The sequence below is a fragment of the Lacerta agilis genome, chromosome 7, assembly GCF_009819535.1.
Source record: "Lacerta agilis isolate rLacAgi1 chromosome 7, rLacAgi1.pri, whole genome shotgun sequence".
Taxonomy (NCBI): Eukaryota; Metazoa; Chordata; class Lepidosauria; order Squamata; family Lacertidae; genus Lacerta; species Lacerta agilis.
Genome location: NC_046318.1, coordinates 11,442,887 through 11,461,985, shown reverse-complemented (window position 1 = coordinate 11,461,985; position 19,099 = coordinate 11,442,887). Strand labels below are relative to the sequence as shown.

Here is a 19,099-nt window from a genome sequence, read left to right as displayed (position 1 = left end):
AGGATCTAAGGCATTTTAATGTCCATGTGCAGCCTGATACTGTTTATAACCTACTCAGAATCATATCCCACTGGGTTCGCTGCTGCTTACCAGTTAGGATCGCACGCTCAAAGTGAATTAGGAACTGTTTGGGTAGACTGAACCTGGGGCATGCATCTGGGCTGGAGGAGTTTCAGCTGCGGAAAAATTACCGTAAGGTACAGCTGATGTCTGAAATGAAGTGGAGACAGCATGGAACTGTGTCCCTTTCATGTTCTTAGTAGTGGAAGAGTTCTTGTGCCTTTTGAAAAGTCTGTGGATCTCACTGTGCTGTTCATGATAAATTCCAGCTCCAAAGATAGCATAAACTTCTCTGAGGGACACATGACAACCTCCCAGATGCGTTACTTAGCAGGAATGTTTCTCAGATGCCACAGCCTGCAGTGTCGTTCGGATAGATGCTGTACCAAACCAGGTAGATAAAGCACATTCGGTTGTGCATTGCATTTGCCAGCTTAGGCTCATAGAGCATGCTCACGCCTGGGCACAAGCAGCAGGAAGTAAGTGCACCTGGCTAGATGGCACATTTTTAGAAGCATACTGGATCTGTGAGCAACCTAAGAGGGAAAACATGAGGCAGAAATGGATTACAAGAGAATTTTGCTCTCCTGCAAGAATCTGATTATCTCAAGCTCAAGCTTGTGGCATATGCACTATGCATGTTGATGACTGTCTAAAAATTAACTGAAACCATTACTTCCATGCATTGGCATTTAGCTTATTCATTTTTCCTTTTTTCCGAGGCCTGTCAAAGCCTCCCGACTTTATTAATCATTATTGCAAATTTTAGTGCAGAAATCAATATTTCCAAGGCCACCCTGACGTTTTCCCACTTACGCCTCAAGTTAAAAATGGCTAGCACGGTGTTTTTCAACCTTTTTTGGGCAAAGGCACACTTGTTTCATGAAAAAAATCACGAGGCACACCACCATTAGAAAATGTTAAAAAAATTAACTCTGTGCCTATATTGACTATATATAAAGTAATTTTTCAATTTTTCCCACGGCACACCAGGCAACATCTCACGGCACACTAGTGTGCCACGGAACAGTGGTTGAAAAACACTGGGCTAGCAAATGGCTTGCATTCCAATGAGCTGAATCACCTGGCAGGAAGTCTCTGCAGTTCTTGGGTGTTGTGACATCCATTCTGGGTTTTTTTATCCTGTTTCCTTTTGGTCTGTGTAGAACTCCTCACATTGTTAACACCTATATAGAGGATGCTCTGGGGGCAAGTCAGCAGAAATGACTGTGATATTGTATAAACCGAAACCTCATTAATTACCGTTGTACATATTGCATGTCTGTAAATAAGAACTGGAATTTGTAAGATTCAGTCTCCTCTTTGATACATGGTCACTTCTATTTAAAATAGACAGAGCCCTTTCAATATGAATCTCCTCCAGACATCTGTATTTGCTATATCACACTGCAGTACTGGGATGTTGGCTGCAGCTGGGCAGCAAGCATGCTTTTCCACCAAACTTTTTCTTCCGAGTATGGAAAGTCATACATGTTTTAAAATCTAGATTAAAATCCATTGTGTTACTGTATCACAATGCCTTAAAAACAAAACAGTCAGCAAGTTGCTACAGAGAAAGTCCTCTCCCAGGAGGAATGAGAAGAGAAACTGTTACCCCATTTCCTGCCCCAATGTAAGATTCTTTAGGGAAATGTAACAATTCCTGGAGAGATTAGAGTCAAACAAAAACATATTTTAAAAAACACTACAGTACTAGCTATCTCAAAAGCAACAGCTTCTTAGCTAGGTTTTGGTTTTTTGTATTGTAATTTTATGTTGTGAACCACTCTTGATATCTACGGATGAAGGACTGTATACAGATTTAATTAATAAATAATAATAGATTCTATTTCCACTGTAGGGAGTAGTGGAAATGTATATTGGAATGTGTAATGGACACACTTGATTTTTATTTTCAAATAACCGGAGGCATACCTTCCTACTTCCTTAAAAGATCATACGAATCCATGTTTCACTGGTAAATTTCAAAGACAACATGGAATGGTATGGATGGAAACGGAAAGAAACTTGAGACATGAATGTTAATGCATTCTGTAGTGTAATAGGAAATAGTGGGAGGAGGGTTCCATTAGTTTTGCCTTTTAGTTATTAAAAAAATCCTATTAACCCTAATTGAACATACAGAAATGGAGCACCATGAAAGTACCTAAGCCTGGGCTGCCCCATGTTTTCCAGGGTAGGAAATGCTCCATTCTTGCCACGAGACTGCACACACTCAGTATTGCCAAGCACTGCAAGACATGTCCACATGGGACTAACATTTCAGGGAGCTGCAGCAAAGATTCAGTGCATCTGATCCCCAGGATCCAAATGCAATCTGATTTTTCCACTCCATTTATTTATCTGTTTTTAAAACAGATAAACTTGTTACCATTATAAAACAAGCAAAATCACCCCGAGTGGAAGACAACAGTATGAATTCAATAAAAGAAACAGGTCTCACAAGACTTAAGATCCACAAGCAATCTCAGGGTCTTGGGTTCGAGTCCCACGTTGGGTGAAAGATTCCTGCATTGCAGGTGGTCAGACTAGATGAACCTCCCTGGTCCCTTCCAGTTCTACAAATCTGTAATTCTGGAATCTGGACTGGGGCATGTGTATCCCTTTCTGTGGGGCACCGCTTACTGTTGTGTGCATTTTATCGTCCTGCAGAGAGAGCTCGTAGCTGCTACATAGAGGGGCTGAAAAAGAGTGGGGTCAGGTGTTGCTCATGTAGGGCTCTCTCATATTTGTGCTCAGGATTTGTTGGCGCAATTGATTCCGGCTGTACTTCAGGTAAGATTTATGGCTTAAATGGAACACACGAGCTTTCCTCACTAAATACTTTAAAAAAAAAAAAAAAAAAAACATTCACATCCAGTATCACGATGGTGCGTGCATGTAATATATCTCTCCGTTTCTACTTGAGGGATAGTGTTACCATGAAGCGGTTGCTGGGAAAGGGCGCTCAGGAAAAGAGGGTGAAGACTGGAATGCAGTAAAGTTATCCAGTGTAGCTTGCAGGGTGGTGTAAGTCTTGGATTCGAGCCAGTTCTGAAAGAAGTGCATAGTCCTAGCCTTTGTGGCACAGATGGAAGTTGTTAAATGTGTTGCTACAGACCCTTGCCAGAGTCGGCCAGAACAATGGGCTGAAAAATCTCCCCTGGAACAGAGCACATCTGGGTGCTGTGGAGAGGCATGTCTGTCCGCTAATGCACCGCAGGCCTGTGTTTCCTACCTTCTCTCAGTGGGGACCGTCTCTCAAGAGTTCTTTTGTGCACAATTCATAAACAGGAAGTTCCAGTTGAAATCTCCCTTTTAATGAACTTGAAGGTCTTTTTTTAAAAAAGAAAAGGGGGAAAAAAACCTATTTTCACGTGTGCCCATGGAGAGGGAAGGAGGGTGTCTAAGGAAATAACGATTTGCTCCTGAATGGGCTTTTGTTAGCTTGAGTTTAGGGACAAAATTTCTGCCTGTGATGGAGGTGGTCTGAGGTTCAAATTATTCCAAAGAGCTTTAGAAGAGAAGGGGGCCCAACCTCGTACCCACATGGCATGTGAACTACAATATGGTGAGAGACCCCCGTCGTTTTCTTCCCACCCACTTGCTCCTTTTAAATATCAGTTCTCCCTAATGTATTGTGGGGCTGATTCATGCATGTTAGGTTCATAACTTGGTGGTAATAAAAAAAAAATGGTAACTCGCATAGGATTTGAGCCATCACAAATCAAACACCGTTTGCATTGCAAGTCAAACCCAGTGCTTTTTCTATGCAGTCAGTTTATGTGTTCTGTGCCAGATGGTCACATTATGTTCATGTATGTGTGAACTAGGTGGAAGTTCCTTTCTGAAGGCCATTAAAGGGGGGAAAACTGGAGGGGGTTGTCAGAGCTAATAGCAACTTGGCATGGGAATGTTGATGGAGCATGAAAAGGTATGGGAGAAACATATTTAAAGCACCATCTCTCAGAGTTTCACTTCCTTGATCCAGCTAAGCTGAACTGCTAAATAGGGGTGTTTTTTAAGGGTCTAGTTTTGACCCATAAGCAGTGGGACAATGCTCTGCCTCCATTTGTTGTTTAGTCATTTAGTTATGTCCGACTCTTCGTGACCCCATGGACCAGAGCACGCCAGGCAATCCTGTCTTCCACTGCCTCCTGCAGTTTCGTCAGACTCATGTTGGTAGCTTTGAGAACACTGTCCAACCATCTTGTCCTCTGTCGTCCCCTTCTCCTTGTGCCCTCCATCATTCCCAACATCAGGGTCTTTTCCCAGGAGTCTTCTCTTCTCATGAGGTGGCCAAAGTATTGGAGCCTCAGCTTCAGGATCTGTCCTTCCAGTGAGCACTCAGGTCTGATTTCCTTAAGAATGGATAGGTTTGATCTTCTTGCAGTCCATGGATAGCATAGCTGTCAACTTTTCCCTTTTCTTGCGAGGAATCCTATTCGAAATAAGGGAATTTCCCTAAAAAGGGGGGAAAGTTGACAGCTACATAGCATGGGGCTTTTGCATTACAGATTGGGAAGCAGCTCTCTGGCAACTCTCAGTGCTACAAAGCTGATTTGAGAAGGCTGAACCTCTCAATATTTGGTGGAAACCAAAAAGGCCAAATTTCTCGTGGCTGAAAAGGTCTCTGATGAACTCCAAAGAGCCATCCCATCAAACATCTAAACCCAGCTGTTCACCTGCCTAGCCCTTTCATGAATCTTTCTATGAATCTTAGTCATAGCCTTCAAACCACTTCCTCCGGATTCGTCCCAGTGACTTCACTATGACTACTCCAGAATCAGTGTGTTTGTGGGTATGTTGGTCCTTAACATTCCCCATTGGTTTTGAAGTGGATACTTTTGTTGTTCTATCATTTCTTGTAATGTCTCAGGAAGGGGAGAAAACATATACTTGCATGATTCCTAAAGAGCCTTCAAATCTTGGTTATGAATTCATCAGACGAAGACATTTTTTTCTATTGTATATTATGCATTACTAAATGCATGTATTAATAAGCCAACAATGTATTATTACATGATCATGAACTTGCCTGCGAAGCATTTTTAGTTATGCCCTGCTCTCTCTCTTATTTTAATACACAGAGAATTGTAAGTCTTTGTTAAGCAAAATCCATATGGAGGAAGTGCTGGCTTCGAACCCCATTGAATACATTGGGGATTTATTTACTTAACCCACAGCTTCTCAATATATTTGCTATTAAAACAATGTTCCATAAGATAATGGGAGGGGGGAATGCTTTCCTAACAGTCTTGATAGCTTTGTATCCCATCAAAGTTTATGCATTGCTTACAAGTTGCATGAAGTAATGAAGGAAAGAGGAATATGTTGGTATCCATCTGTTTCTAGAGACAAAGGAGCACATGTTCCCCACTGGAAGTAATAGCCCTTCCCTAACACCCCAAGAGGAATATAATAGAATCTTCTTTGTACGTATAGTAGAAGGATATTTATAATTTATCACTCCCTAGCTCAGTGGTTCCCTAGCTCAGATACCTAGGGTACAGTTTTGACTTTTCTTTTTCTAGATGAAAATTGGCGATGCCCTTGGCACTTGGAAATAGAGAATTTCATACTCTTGATAAATCCCAGAAAAATGGGTAGACATCATCATTGCAAATGCATAATAGCCATTAATATTACCTCCTGTCATCTTGCTTTTCCCCTTTGTCTTGGGGCTTCTAGACTGTAGTGATGGCTCTGGGATTGCCCTGCGCTCATACCAGGAAATTCTGGTATATCCTTTGCCTCTTTCAAGACGATATAAGTGTCATATTGGGACAGAGATGTTGGCTCAGTGCTTTGGGGGATATAAAGTGTTGCGTGCATCTAGTGTAGTACCTTAATTTTTCAAGGTGCATTTCAGCCCCTCTGGCAGTGTTAACACACTGTTTGAGAATCAGTGCCCTAGCTATGAAACATGTTTGCTGCAGAATTCCTATGAAAATTGGTGAGGTTTTGGTGCTGGAGCTGTTTGCTGTGCAACTGTGATTTTACTTCATACTCTCATAAGGAACATTTCACACATTGCATAGCAGTGAATCAAAGTTTTCTGCAATGCGTTCACTCTGTGCCATAGTTCACACATAATGCTAAGCCATGGTTTGTTTAACAAACTACAAGTTTTTCTGCAGCTGGTCAAACAACCCAATAGCTTGTTTCTCCACAGTTTGTTTTCTTTCCAACTACTCTTTGCTTCTGCCCTTTCTTGATGAGTGTCTGAGGTGGGTAAATTGCTTGCTTCACACATAATGCCATGCCATAGTTAAAGCATAGTTTATTAGGCAACAACAAACCATGACTTTTGTTTGTTGGCATTAAATAAGCCGTAGTTAAACCATTGGGCAAAGGTTGGATGATCACATTAACAATTTTTAAATGAATCATAGTTTAATCAACCCATGGTTTAGCTTTATGTGCGAACCATGCCAGTGAAGGGTTGCAACTAAAGCTGGGTCTCTCAAGTACCTATATGATGATTGCACAGGCTTTTTGCCTGCACACTTTTTGAATCCAAGATACTTTTATAGGTATACCTTTAAAGCAGGCATAGGCAACCTCAGCCCTCCAGATGTTTTGGGACTATAGTTCCCATCATCCCTGACCACTGGTCCTGTTAGCTAGGGATCGTGGGAGTTGTAGTCCCAAAACATCTGGAGGGCCGAGGTTGCCTATTCCTGCTTTAAAGGAACCTTAAACAAAACATGGGTAACGGAAGTTGAAGAAAAGTGGTGGTTATCTTTGACTTGTGTTTATCCTTTGGGGTGCAGAGGGGAGCACTGGCATGTTGCTGCTGCTGTTAAAAATGGATATTTCATGCACCTAGCAGCGGCTTCATTTCATTGACTGATTCATCATTTTCATTGAGATTTGGAGCAAAAGGAGCTAAGAAACGATTCAGTGGCAAAAGCTGCAGGGCTCTCCCCCCCCCCCCTTTTCACAACACTGCGTTTTAATCGGAACTTGTCATGACCTTGGAAGTGCAGAAAACCAGCCGTACCACAAAATATATATTGGTTGAAACATGGAACTCTTGGCACTCACGCTAAAACAAGCCCCACAGCACAGTGAGGGGGTTTTTTTGCCAGAAGAAAGCCCTTAAGTAATATCCGTATAAATCCGAAACCTCCGGTTTTAATCTAGAGAGAGGGCTAAAGTTGGCTCTATTAACTGCATTCACATAAAGTGATGCCTGATTCAGTGATGATGGAATCCTTTGTTCTTGGCTACTAACAACATGAATGATACTTTTCCTTTTGTAGTTTGGAAAGCATCCTCTTTGGAGGGGAAGGGAGATTTGAGTCCCGTTTCCTCTTTGGTTGCGGTCTAAGGCTAAGAACTCATAAAAGTACATGTTTGGGACATGGCAGTCACTTTACAGCATATTAACATACGGTTTTCCCATTCTCCTTGCCCAGTTGTACAGTGTCCTTGCTTGGCTTCACTGTTGGGCAGGGCAAAGGCGGTAAATGTAGGTTGAATGCTGTTATAATGCCTGTTTCTGGGATTAGGGCAGTCAGCAGGCAAATGCAATGCCCATGCTCAGATGCAGAGCAGCATGCCAGAGATCCAGCAGGGGGCAGTAGTCTGTTTTCCTTTGCACTTGCCCTTGTTCCCAAGCAATGGAGACCAGACTCTGAGTGGGCTCCTCTTAGAAGATCATGCAGTACAGATGTTCTCCATCAGCCAACATAGCCAATGGGAGCTGTAGTCTAAAACATCTGGAGGGCACCAGATTGGGTTTTTAGCGGTCAGATCTGCTCATTCACCATATTTTTTTTAAAGTGTCAATAAGAACCGTCCACTGAAAATGTGTAACAAAAATGTTGCACGATGGGAAATGAGCATCAAACGGCTACGCTAGTTGAGGAAACAATACTGGTTATGACTCTGGGTTGTGTTTAGTCACAATAGCAAACCAGGATTTGCTTTGTGTAATGTGTGAAATGGCCATTCCTTGTTGTTGCACCTTCCCCGTCCATTTGCCAGCTTCAGTTATCCTTCCTTGGCCATTGACATGTGGAGTGCTCAATGCTTCCTATGTCAATAGCGTGCTCTGTTCGCCATAATTTATGCCTCAAGGGGATACACAGCCCACTGTCTCAGTAGTAGCATATGTGTCACATCTGGCTTTTAGAAAGCATACCATGGAAGAATTGGACACTTCTGCTTTTATGTCTGCCTTGAGTGGAATACTAGGTTGAAATTAAGGCCCCTTAAAAATAAAAAAAAAGCTTTTATCCTTGGGCTTTTGTTGAACCTTATAACATAATATTTTCTTTGCTTGGAGGACCATACCAAAGATCCACTTAGCACAACGGTTGTATCCTTTCTAACACGCCTGAGAAACACTTAAGCTGGACTTGACCATCTCTTGTTTGACCTCAGCATCTGGTACTCAGAGGTATAGTATATCTGAAAATCAATTTAGCCACCTTTGCTAATAGACATGGATATGTTCGATTTCATTTTAGCTTTCAGTCTTTAGTGTCCTTTTCTTCACATAAAAATTTGTGGATTGAAATACTGTGCTATTCAAATTATACACAATATTCACCTCTGCTTCATTTTATAAGTAGGCTGGAAATTATGATAGGCCCTGGAAGGTCTAATGAAAACTGTCCATCTGTCTGCATGCTTCATGCATAGGGGGCACTGCCTTGAGCCTTTGGAATATGGAGGGTACAGATCTGAGTAAATTTTGCAACAACCGAGCTCATTAAGTCAGGAGAAAAACGTAGAATAAGCTTTCACTAATGAGATTCCCCAAATCATGGCGTGCCCCAATAAGAATTTTGTGCTGCTTAAGTGATGGCTTGCTGCTTTATTTTATTAGATTCTTTAATTCTACTTCAAGGAGGTCACGTCAGCATCCATACTCATTTTCATATTCTCTCTCTCTCTCTCTCTCTCATATACTCAGTTTTGTCAGTAAGGTAGGTTAGGCTGAGAGACAGTGATGAGGCCAAGACCACACAGTGAACATGAATAAGGCTTCTAACCCAGGTCTCTATGCCCATCACAACACACTATTTACTACAGCACATTTTGTCATAGAATCATGGATTTGGAAGGGACCCTGATAATCATCTAGTTCAGCCACCTGCAAAGCAGGAATATGCAGCTGTTCCACCTGGGGATCGAACCTGCAACCTTGGTGCTATCAGCACCTCACTCTAACCAACTGAGCTATTCAAAAGGTGTCCATAACATGGGAAGGAGAGAAAATGCTGCAATTAGAGAAGCAAACACCTGTGGTGTTCAAGTCAAACCTTCGATTTAGTATTATTATGACTTGACCGGAAAAAGAGCAATTTCATATGAGTTGAGAAATGGCCTGTTTCCCATATCAACAAGAAAGGAAATGACTTCAAGTTGGACTCTTTCCAACACACTTTTCAGCACAGTTTGACTATGAGGGACTTGGTTGTAACTACAACTTTCATTGGTTTCCCTTCCATACAGGTAATCTATATGCAGAACTTCTTGTGTGCTTAATCACACACACACACTAGAATTTTCAAAGTACTTCACATATATTCTCTGTAATTTCTGCTATGGTCATGTAAGGTTTGCCAGTAACATTCTGCATGTCACAGATGGGGGCCAGGGAATATGCTAGATGCGTTTTTGTGAACTATAACAGCTATATTACTATGCAAGAACAGAGGCTACCCAACTTTACAGCTGGGCTTGAGTGACAGCAGAACACTTCAGTGCCAGGCAAGTGGGACATGCCCTTGGGAAACTAATTTGATGTTGAATTGTAACATTTCCAAACAGGTTAACCTGTGGCCAGTAGAGTCTTTTACACTGGTGTGCATAGTCTGGTTACAACGTGTTGTTTTAAATTGTGGGCTCAATCCCATTGAAACCCAGCAAGGAACACGCGCGGCTCTCTTAATTATGGAACTTATTGTCTCTAAGCCAACTTGTTAGTTTCCTACATTTGCACCCCACCCATTCTCCAAGGAGGTCAGTGCAGGATTGTAACCACATAGCATAACAGTGTGTGTTAGATTACGTTCAGATATTTTGATTTGCTAAGGCCGCTGAGGAAGATTCCTAGCAGAAAAGGGGATTTGTCTCAAGCCTTCTTGGTGTCAGTCCAGCTTTTCGTTGCATTAAAGGCAGCAAAGTGGCGCAGGCCCTCTGCTTCTTTTTAACATATGCTCTCAACTCGCAAGACAATAGCTGTTAAAAATGAACAAATGATCCTCATTATGTCAACAGCGAAAATGAAAGGGCTTCCACATTGTGATTCTTAGTAAAATATGCATTTTCCTTTTGATAAAATGGCACAGTGGCCATTTCCACTGATTACCTAGAACAGAATGGCCTTTTGTACCTATTTGATTATTTTTTTCCTGCTGGCTGGTGGTCTAAACTGGGAACAGGGGCTAGCTCTGTTCATCTGAGAAAGCCTGTTGAAACTCTGTTATTTTTTGTCATGGGAAAAAAAAACACGCACATCCACCAGTCAGTCACTCGGGAATGTAGATTTACTACCTTAGGCACCAGAAATAGAAGGGCAGCTTCCTATGAATAATGTAATGGTTTCGTTATTTTGATTGCTGGTATTGTAACATTTAGGGTTATCTGACTTTAGACAAGTACAGGCTTACATAGAGCTATTTAAAAAAATCTCCATAATTTGTCATCCGTGTGCTTAGCTGAAGATGATGACTGCTGCTGTCGCATAACAGGAAAGGGAGAGAGAAGGTGCTTTTGCACAAGTAGATTTGGAAAGCAGGTCTTTCATCTCTGGACCCCGAATTGTCTCTCTCAGTATTGATACTAAGTGGACATACAGCAGAGCATAATTGTGTAGTAGTAAGTGTCAGCTGTACCCTATATGAAGTGCACATTTCAGTTAAAGAAAGGGGCACTTGGATGCTTGTTTTGTTTGGCAGAGGAAAATTAAATATATCTGTTTCATGGGAGGAAATGGATTTTTTGTTGCCTCTGGCCTTGTCTTAAATATTATTAAGTTGTCTGGAGCTCAACAGGAAAATCTGAGGCAGATGCCTTTCATTCATCAAGCAACAGGGCATGATTAAGGAGATTTTGCACACACACACACACACACACACACACACACAGTGAGCCTGCAACTTTTGTGCATTTAACTTCTACGCATTCAGATTTACACACATGGCAAAAACCTAGAAAGGGGGTGGGATTCCAGGGAAAATGACATTGGCAATCGCACCCGCCATTGAACCCAATCGGTTTTGACTATATGTGATTTTGGCTTTAGGAGTGATTCCTTGAACGTTACCCACATAAATTGTCATACAGATGAGCAAGGTCTGATTCCTTGGCTTTGGGTTTAGAATGAGTACTTGGCTGTAAAATTTTGATTTCCATCTTTTGTTCTAGCTTAACTATTCTGCTTTCTCTTCAGTTCCTTTGTTTTGTTGTATTAAATGGACTTTGCCTGAACTCTGACCTCCATTAGCGGAGGTACATATGGAGCTGTACTTCGAGCTTGTGGAGAATGTAGTAAATTATCCCTTGGAGGGTTTATGGCTAGTCTAAACAAAAGTGCACCCTTGAGAAATTTTACAAAAGCGAGTCCCAAAGGCTCATCTGGTGTCTGTATTTATGATTAGTTTTATGAACTTGGACAATACCCTTGACTAGCCTTGGAGAAATGTGAGTTACATTCATAGACTTAACAAGCGGGGTAAATATTTATCATCTTGTTAATGGAAGATCTGGGAGACTAGTGGGTGGACATCTTCTTTAAAATTCACAGGACATTAAAATGGATGCAGACGCAGTAACTAATCGGTTTCTTAGCAAGTTTTGTATAATAACTGAGGGACATCTTTTTAACAATATAATGTAACGCCACTATCCACGCACCCACACATGCAAAAAAAGAGATAATTCCCCCAAACGGTACCAGGGCTCTTTGTGCTAAATTGCTCCAGGATCCTTCCTGACATCCCTTGGACATGTGAAGAAGTCTTAGTCCAGGTCTTTGGGCAGAGACGAGGTTTGGTCCTGAAGGGATATTACTGCTTTTTGTCTACCCGCTGCTTTTTAGACTGTTGTTGGGGTTTTATGTCTGCATAATGTTCTATAAGTTTTACAGAGTTATTGTTTGTTTTTTTGCTACGTGCACCACAGCCTAGAATCATTTGGTGAGGGCAAAATTAACATGGCAATGAATAAAAACTCGTAGAATGCAATATTGACACACAATTCAGTTCCGAAGGAAAAGGCAGCCCCCCCCCCCCCGCTCCTTGCCGCTTCTACCCCTTACGAATGTGAAGATAAGGGCTGCATAGTTCATAATTTCGGAATAATTGTGAAAGTGCAAAATGAATTGTGTAAGATAAGTTGTGCAGTTGTGCTCAGTTTGCCTAAGTTGTGTGAGTCCTGAGTACAGAATTTTAATTGTTGAGTGCAGAATACACAAAGCAGCAGGAATTTTGTGCCCCATGTGGAAGTGACAGGTATAGAAAGCTAGGCTGGAGCTTGTCTTCCTGATCTGGTAATCAGATCCAGGGAAGTTTTTGTGGTTTTGTGGGGCAGGGTTTAATAGAGAGGCATTCAGTCGCATGAGCCCCAACCAGCAGTCTAACATAATGCAACCCAGGTCTGGGTTAACAACCTCATTAACGAGGAGCCCTAAAATAAGGTAGTTTTTTATCCCTGTAACTTGTAATTCAGACGCTAGCCATTTTGGGGGTTGGTTGTGCATCTGTCCCAATCCAGTGTACAGCATTATTTTCACCCCATGTAGAATACAGTGGTACCTCCGGTTACAAACTTAATTCGTTCCAGAGGTCCGTTCTTCACCTGAAACCGTTCTTAACCTCAGGTACCACTTTAGCTAATGGGGGCTCCCACTGCCACCGTGCGATTTCTATTCTCATCCTGAGGTAAAGTGCTTAACCCGAGGTACAATTTCTGTGTTAGCGGAGTCTGTAACACAAAGTGTTTGTAACCCGAGGTGTTTGTAACCCGAGTACCACTGTACATTTAAGTTTACATACCAATATTCATTGAAAATCAGGCACGATTGTCAAATACTAAGGCAAAGCATACATAAACTAAATTATGTGTCTGGATAGCCTTGTTGAAACAAACAAAGAAGGGTTTTAGCAGGAATCTAAAAAGCATAGTGTGAGAGCCTGCCTAATTCTAGAATTAGAAAAGAACTTTGGAAAAGGAAAAATATAGCTTGCATTTTTTTGCGGGGCGGAGGAGAGAGAGACTTGGCTAATCAATATCAGCTAGCAGTAATGCCAGTTTATATGTATGTGCTGTTACAGCACGGTTGCTGGTTGTGCTTGGCTGGAGTTCATGCCACAATATTATTACCACCTCCAGCCATTCAGGCTGGGTGGTTGTTGTACAAAGTCCCCACTCTGACATTATATCTACCTGGGAGCCAGCAGTTCTGGCGTGGAAACCCCTCCTGTAATGCAGCTGGCTCACATGGTTGCAGCAGGGAACCCTCAGTGCAACAGCTGACATATCATAGTGCCTATAACTGAGTCTTGTGTCTGATCCATACATACAACGGCAAGTAACAATATAGTGTTGTGCAATGACCAAGGTTGAGTTCACGCCAGTTCCCTTGCATTTGGATAAATTACAGAAAGCGGCTTCGACGTTGCAGTTGTTACCCGCGGCTCTCGCCGTTCCTCACGTGAAGCCAAGTCTACCCAGTGGCCGTGGTTGCTGATAGATCTTTCATTGATCATTCCATTCCCTTCTCTTTTTCAGATTCTCTTTCCGTTTCCAGCAATGATGCCAGCCCCCCTGCATCGGTGACGTCGCTCCAGCCCCATATGATTGGGGCTCAGAGTTCCCCAGGTCCAAAGCGCCCGGGTAACACCCTGAGGAAATGGCTCACCAGCCCAGTGAGGCGACTTAGCAGCGGAAAGGCAGATGGGCATGTCAAGAAACTGGCCCACAAGCATAAGAAGAGAGGCGAAGTCCGCAAAAGCGCTGATACTGGCTCTCAGAAGGACTCCGATGACAGTGCTGCTACACCACAAGATGAAACTATTGAAGAGGTGTGTGTTTTCCAAGTTTTTCTTTGAATATTATATAGGCACACACAGTTGAAATAGTGTCAATTCAGGTATTTTTCTTATTTTTTTTGGCCCTACCTACAGCATCCTGGGCCTTTTTGTTTTGTTCTTGGATACATTGGCCACACTGGGAGAAGCACCACTGCCTGGGTCTGGGTTTTTTTTTATGACCAGAGAGATACTTCCTTGTCTTCCATTGCTGCCAGAATCCTTAACAAACAGTTTGTTTTCTAAGTCTTCCATGGCACTCTTCCATAAACAGCTGCATCTGGCTGTTTTCATTCCTCGAAATGTGTTGCCTCATTTCTCTTCACTCTGTTTCACTGCAAAGAGAGGGAATCTTAACAGGACATCTTGACTATTCATAAACATCTATGCTTTGGGATTGCCGCCCTGATCTATACTGTGTGATACATTGCACTCTGATCCTGCAGAGTTAAATCAGACAGTAGTTGTTTTTTTTTTAAAAAAAAACTGTTAACTAACATTAGCTAACAGTTTAAGTACCAGCAAGATATGATCTCTGATTGACGTTTACTATGTGTGGGTGGCGCTGTGGTCTAAACCACAGAGCCTAGGGCTTGCCGATCAGAAGGTCGGTGGTTTGAATCCCCGCGACGGGGTGAGCTCCCGTTGCTCAGTCCCTGCTCCTGCCAACCTAGCAGTTCAAAAGCACATCAAAGTGCAAATACAGTGGAACCCCGGGTTACACACGCGATCCGTTCCGGGTCGCCGTGTGTAACGCAGGCATGCGTATACCGAACGCACAAAAAATAAAAAACCAAAAAAAAACAGAAGTAGTGTGATTTGAGCGCTTCTGCGCATGTGCGAAGTGCACAGAAGCTTTGTGCGCATCCGGGGGGCGTGCACGCTCTGGAAACGCTTCCAGGTTGTGGGTGTTCTTAACTCGAACGTCCGCAACCCAGGGTGTGCATAACCCGGGGTTCCACTGTAGATAAATAGGTACTGCTCTGGCGGAAAGGTAAAACGGTGTTTCCATGCGCTGCTCTGGTTCTCCAGAAGTGGCTTAGTCATGCTGGCCACATGACCCGGAAGCTGTACGCCGGCTCCCTCGGCCACTAAAGCAAGATGAGCGCCGCAATCCCAGAGTCGTCCGTGACTGGACCTAATGGTCAGGGGTCCCTTTACCATTATATGTGTTTTAGCCCCTTCCCCCTTAGTAGTTTTAACATGGAAGCACAAGCTCAATTTTGCTATATTGAAAAGACATACTTGCATGTGTCTGTAGTGTACTTTCAGTACACAGGTGTAACCATTCTGGCCCAATTCAGACATACTGATCCCAGTTTGAGGACCCAAGACCTGTGAACTTGGGGTCAAGATTTGTGCTCAAACACCATCCTTGCAAAAAAAAACCCAACACCCTCCTTGCCTCCCTTCCCTTGTGCTCCCAGCTTGAGCAAAGTTATCTGTTTCTTAAAACACAATGTCCCATGATTCCAAACCAGGTACCTGTTTTAATGGCTTCCTGTAATTCAGGCTATGAGGTAATGAACTCTGGGGAATAGGTGTTTGCTCTAGTATGAAATAACCAAGATTTGAAAATACAGTGGGTTTGTTTTAAAGTGGAAGCTTAAATTCTCCAGGGAGGGGAAGGAGGATGTGAGCCCAAGATTCGGCATGGCTTCTTCCATAGCACATAAACCATGGGTTATTTGCTTGTCTGAGCTAGGACATAGTCAAACCCACTTGATTTGAACCAACGTCGGGTTTTGTTTTGTTGTTAAAGGACATCTAACCCCTCTTCACAATCCAAATTCAGTAACAGAGTGAACTTCCATTCTATTTTGTATGATGGGTTTCCAGTTAGGATTCTCATTTGTTATCAGTATTGCTGCCTTTGCAGGTTTTACTGTCAATTGACATGTTTCTTAAAAGTACATTTTGGGGAGGTTTGTCTTCCTTCACCAGGAGGTTAAAATGAGCTGAACTCTCCCAAAGGATATATGAATAGCAATGGGGTCTATAGAGTGCTCTCGGGTTTGATAATTTTCATGGCATACAGTGGTGCCCTGCTAGACAAATGCCTCACTAGACGAAAAACTCGCTAGACGAACGGCATTCACTAGCGGAAGGCTGTCCCGCAAGACGAAAAAGTCAATGGGGCTGCCTCGCAAGACGAATTTATTTATTTTTTGGTGCGAAAACCTCCGCGCTGCATTGCCGCTTCGCTAGACGAATAATTCGCTCTACGAAGACCCTCGTAGAACGAATTATTTTCGTCTAGCGGGGCACCACTGTATTAGAGAGGGAGATGAGACCAGTTTTTCACAGTGTGTAAGAGACTGGGCTGTGTACCAGAAATGCTGGCCTTCCAACATTATAAGACTGTAGTAAGAAGTGCTAAGATGAGGCTCTATGAAGTATTTTCCATATTCTGAAACACTATATCAATGCTAAGTACTGTTAACGTTGCATTTGTAGAGAGGGCGTAATGAGGGTTTGAGCAGTGGCACCCTCTCCAAATCCTCCTCGTCAGGCATGCAGAGCTGTGGAGAGGAGGAAGGTGAAGAAGGGGCTGATGCCGTTCCACTTCCCCCTCCAATGGCAATCCAGCAACACAGTCTACTCCAGCCAGATTCGCAGGATGACAAGGTAAATAAACGAAGGGAGGGAGATCCCGCGGCAGAATGGTTTGACGGAAATGATTTGTGTTTGGTAATCAAAGCTGATCAACGTGCAGCGTGTCACGTCAAACCCGAACATTTTGCAGAGCAGTATGGGCTCCCTGTGAACAGACCAGGAAGAGAGTAGTAGGTGGTTCTTCATATCCAAGACCATGTGGTGTGGTGGTAATAAAATCCCTGCGCCTGCACAAAAGCTTGAAATCTGTTAAAAACAATAAAACAGCAAGCCAGACCCACAGCACACACTAGAGCAACCTCAGTCCTGTTTCTCAAAGGCCTCCCTGAAGAGGAACATTGTCATTGAGCTTCTGAAGGTCTGGGGAAAGAGTTGGTTGGGTGTGCCTCCCTAGACCGTAAGAACATCATGCCTAGCTGTTCTCATTCCTGCATCTCGCCCCTCCATCACTGTGGCATGCTGAAGTTCCTTCCATCTTTTTGGATTGTTTGTCTGCCTTTGTCCTTCGTTCATCTCAAAATGGAAGGCTTTGTCTGCACAAAGTTTCGCAAAGCAGCTTAATTCTTTACATGTTGCATTTCACTCGACGTTCTGCTGCTTTCAGGCTTATCGTTTGAATTTTTGAAAAACACACCCACTCATCATAATTTATGCCTTCTGACATAAACAAAAAAATTATCTTCTAATGATTCACACCTAACTTTTCGAAAATACAGATTTTGTTGTATATAGTTTTCTCACGGTCTTAGCTCTGCACCAAATACTTATTTTCCAAATGCACTTAAAAAAAACACAACCCAGTGACTTTGCTTTTTAATATTTTCCCCTTCCTTTTTTGAGGGGCTGGGTAATTTTTTATGTGAGATCATGGCTACGCTTTCTTGGCAACAAGCCACCATTCTGGGCAAAGCAGATGTTTTCAGCATTTGGGGGTTCCTACCCCCCCCCCCTTCCACACCCTTGTGGTTTTCTTGAGAATCTTAATCATTTGTTAAGGTAACCGCATCCTGACTAGCAGTGGGAATTTCCTGCATGCTCAGTAAAATTGACTCCCACAGTGTATGAACCTGAAGTGAAATGTTCCTTGATTTGGACAGAAAGCCCCCAAATTCTTCCTGTCCTTAGAATAAGTTTGATCATTTTGCACATTAAACATTTGAGCCCCTGCCCAGATGCTATCACAGGGCTCCAGCCAACAGAAGGAGACCTACCTGGGTCAGAGCTTTCCCCATTCAGTGAGTTGAGGAATGCCATGTCACAGAAGCTGCTAAGAATTTCCATAGCATTGGAGGCCATGCTGCTTTTGGCTGAGATGCTAGCTCTCGTGCTAAATGTCAAGCACCTAAAATTATTTTGTCACCCTTGGGAAGGATTTTGCTTCTGTTTCTCATCTCTGTGCATGGGAAAGTCTGGAACAGACCTTTAAGGTTCAAGTGCTTCCATCTAGACCCTTGCTCTCTTCACCATTTGTGTTGTCTGGTGGTTTTAAAATAGGCAGTGTTAGAGGAGATCTGGAATATTAGAAACATAGGAGCTTCTGGGTTTTTTTTGGAGTCATGTTCCGCATGCTGCGAGAGGACTGGGGAAGAATATGCATGAGCCAGAGACGTTCTCTCAGTCTCGCCATACATAGGAGCATGAAGAGGGAAGCAGCACCTGAACAGTCCTAAAGGTCTGGAAAGTAATTTGACAAACCATTAAAAGTTAATTTCCACCCATTCCTCCATATTTCTCCATTCTGGAGTCCTGTGCGCCGTATGAACTTTGCAGTGCTAGAGGGTGCAAGTGTCAACTACTTTTTAAAGGGGTTTTTCTCACAGGACTTCTCCGTGCGCCAGTACAAATGCCAGAATATAAAACCCACCATCAGTGCATGCTTGTGTTTTGCTACGGGGGAAACAGGGCTTCCACCTTGGCCCCAGTCATTGCTCACACATTCTCTTAGAACAGGGGTCAGCAACCTTTTTCAGCCATGGGCCGGTCCACCGTCCCTCAGACCATGTGGTGGGCCGCACTATATTTTTTTTTGGGGGGGGGGTGAACTAATTCCTATGCCCCACAAATAACCCAGAGATACATTTTAAATAAAAGCACACCAGGCAGGCCCCACAAATAACCCAGAGATAGATGCATGTTAAATAAAAGGACACATTCTACTCATGTAAAAACACACTAATTCCCAGGCTGTCCACGGGCCGGATTGAGAAGGCGGTTGGGCCGCATCCAGCCCACGGGCCTTAGGTTGCCTACCCCTGTCTTAGAATATGGTGAGAAAAATACATGCATGTATCCTTTTATGCTTGGTGGACAACTTGTAAACTTTGTGATTGGCTATCTGTATCACAGAATCACAGAAAAAAGCAGCACGGGGT

At 42.9% G+C, this 19,099-nt stretch overlaps 1 protein-coding gene across 3 annotated transcripts in view; it reads left to right on the top strand.

The window, feature by feature from the left end:
• Positions 1-19,099, top strand: part of TRIO (trio Rho guanine nucleotide exchange factor) — a 258,906-nt gene that overhangs the window by 200,245 nt on the left and 39,562 nt on the right. For all 3 annotated transcript variants that reach the window (XM_033154381.1, XM_033154382.1, XM_033154383.1), the window contains exons 35-36: positions 13,813-14,105; positions 16,569-16,739. In XM_033154381.1, coding sequence (XP_033010272.1) covers positions 13,813-14,105; positions 16,569-16,739 — 464 coding nt within the window. The remainder of the gene's footprint in view (positions 1-13,812; positions 14,106-16,568; positions 16,740-19,099) is intronic.